The sequence below is a fragment of the Crocuta crocuta genome, unplaced genomic scaffold (assembly GCF_008692635.1).
Source record: "Crocuta crocuta isolate KB4526 unplaced genomic scaffold, BGI_CrCroc_1.0 scaffold119, whole genome shotgun sequence".
In the NCBI taxonomy this organism is placed as follows: domain Eukaryota; kingdom Metazoa; phylum Chordata; class Mammalia; order Carnivora; family Hyaenidae; genus Crocuta; species Crocuta crocuta.
Window position 1 is genome coordinate 10,078,955 of NW_027551562.1, and position 1,429 is coordinate 10,080,383.

At 64.0% G+C, this 1,429-nt stretch overlaps 1 protein-coding gene across 1 annotated transcript in view; it reads left to right on the plus strand.

Moving 5' to 3' along the window:
- The first annotated feature begins 346 nt into the window (after positions 1 to 346).
- The window catches only part of ADGRB1 (adhesion G protein-coupled receptor B1), a 47,198-nt gene continuing 46,115 nt past the window's right edge, over positions 347 to 1,429 (plus strand). The window contains exon 1 of the mRNA XM_077750020.1: positions 347 to 352. Coding sequence (XP_077606146.1) covers positions 347 to 352 — 6 coding nt within the window. The remainder of the gene's footprint in view (positions 353 to 1,429) is intronic.

Consider the following 1,429-nt stretch of genomic DNA (forward strand, 5'->3'; position numbering starts at 1 on the left):
TGTTTCACCCGGGGGCCGTCTCTGGGCCGGCCGCGTGTGCAGGAGGCCCGCCGGAGACTGAAGCTCGCTCTCCTGGAGACCCGGCACCCGGGGGGTCCAGGCGCCCCATGTGTGCCCGCAAACCCCCACGCCCCCATTGTCCTCTGGAACCTCCCACCTCCGGCCTCCCTGGCTGCAACTGCGCCATAGGGCAGAGCCGTGATTTCTGGGTAAACACACACGGCCCGGATACCCTCGTGCACACACACACACAGAACGCGTGGCTGCCCCTGTGTGTACTGGGTGTGCAGTAAGGGCCGTGAGGAGGGCAAGGTCCCTCCCCCCCAGTATGAGGGCTGCCGGGAATATGGGGGTAAGCAGGCTCTGACAAGCTCTGTGAATCAGCTCAAGGGGGTGGAGGGTGAGGCCAGCCTGCAGGCGTCCAGATGTGGGGCTCCCACAGAGGCTTCTGCAAAAATGCGACAGCTGACCGGGGACCCACCAAAGGCGTGGGTGGGTGGTGGTGAAGGGGAGGGAGCAGCCACGCAAAGGCCCTGTGGCAGGCGATAGGAATGGACGAGGCTTGGAAAGGAAGGTGAAAGGCGGGTCGAGGCCCTCAGAGGGAGCTGGGCCAGACCTGAGCCCTGGAGGCTTTGGGCTGGGTCCCAGGAGCCAGGGGGGTTCAGAGGGGATCTTAAATAGGGGGGTGACGCGGCCTGACCAGTGGCGGGGGCCCCTGCGGGCAGCGGGCTGGCGGGAGGCAGAACACACCCTAGTCACATTAGGTGCCCACCCCCGACGGGCAGACCGCAGCTGCCACAACAAAACGCCCACCTCCCTGACCCACCCGAGACCCCGCACGTCCCCATCATGGTGCACGGATCCCATAAAGCAAAGCGCACAGAACCCACCGGTCTGGAATTGGGGCCCCACTGTGTTGCTCCACTGCTGGGAAAAGGTCTCAGAGGGGAAAGTTTCAGTAGCACAGTCGCAAGGGACATGGGTCCCTCTCTGCACAGGGAGGATCTTGGGGACGAGCCCCTAAGACCTGCAAGTACAGCTGAATGCAGACCCCTGGGCTCAGATCCTCTGCTTCCAGGTCCCAGGGAGCCTCTCCCTGCCTCGGTGTCCTCAGCTGGGGTGGGGGGGGCGCAGTCCCACTCACAGAGTGAGGCCAAGACCGGAGCTCAGGGACAAAGCACACTAGGGGGCACTCATGTCCTGCCCCCCACCTCCCTGCCCCCTTCTCCATAGGGACCCATGCCTCATAATTAAGGGAGCACCAAGGGCTGGGGAGCCAAGAGGGGTCTCGCCTCCAAATCCAGGTCCCCCTGCCCCGTGTGACCGTTAGTGACTCCATGTTGTCTTTCCGGAATGCTCTGTGCTTCTGCAGGACAACTGCAGCTGTCCCGTGTGGGCAGGTGCGAGAGTTCAGTGCACACCGGGGACA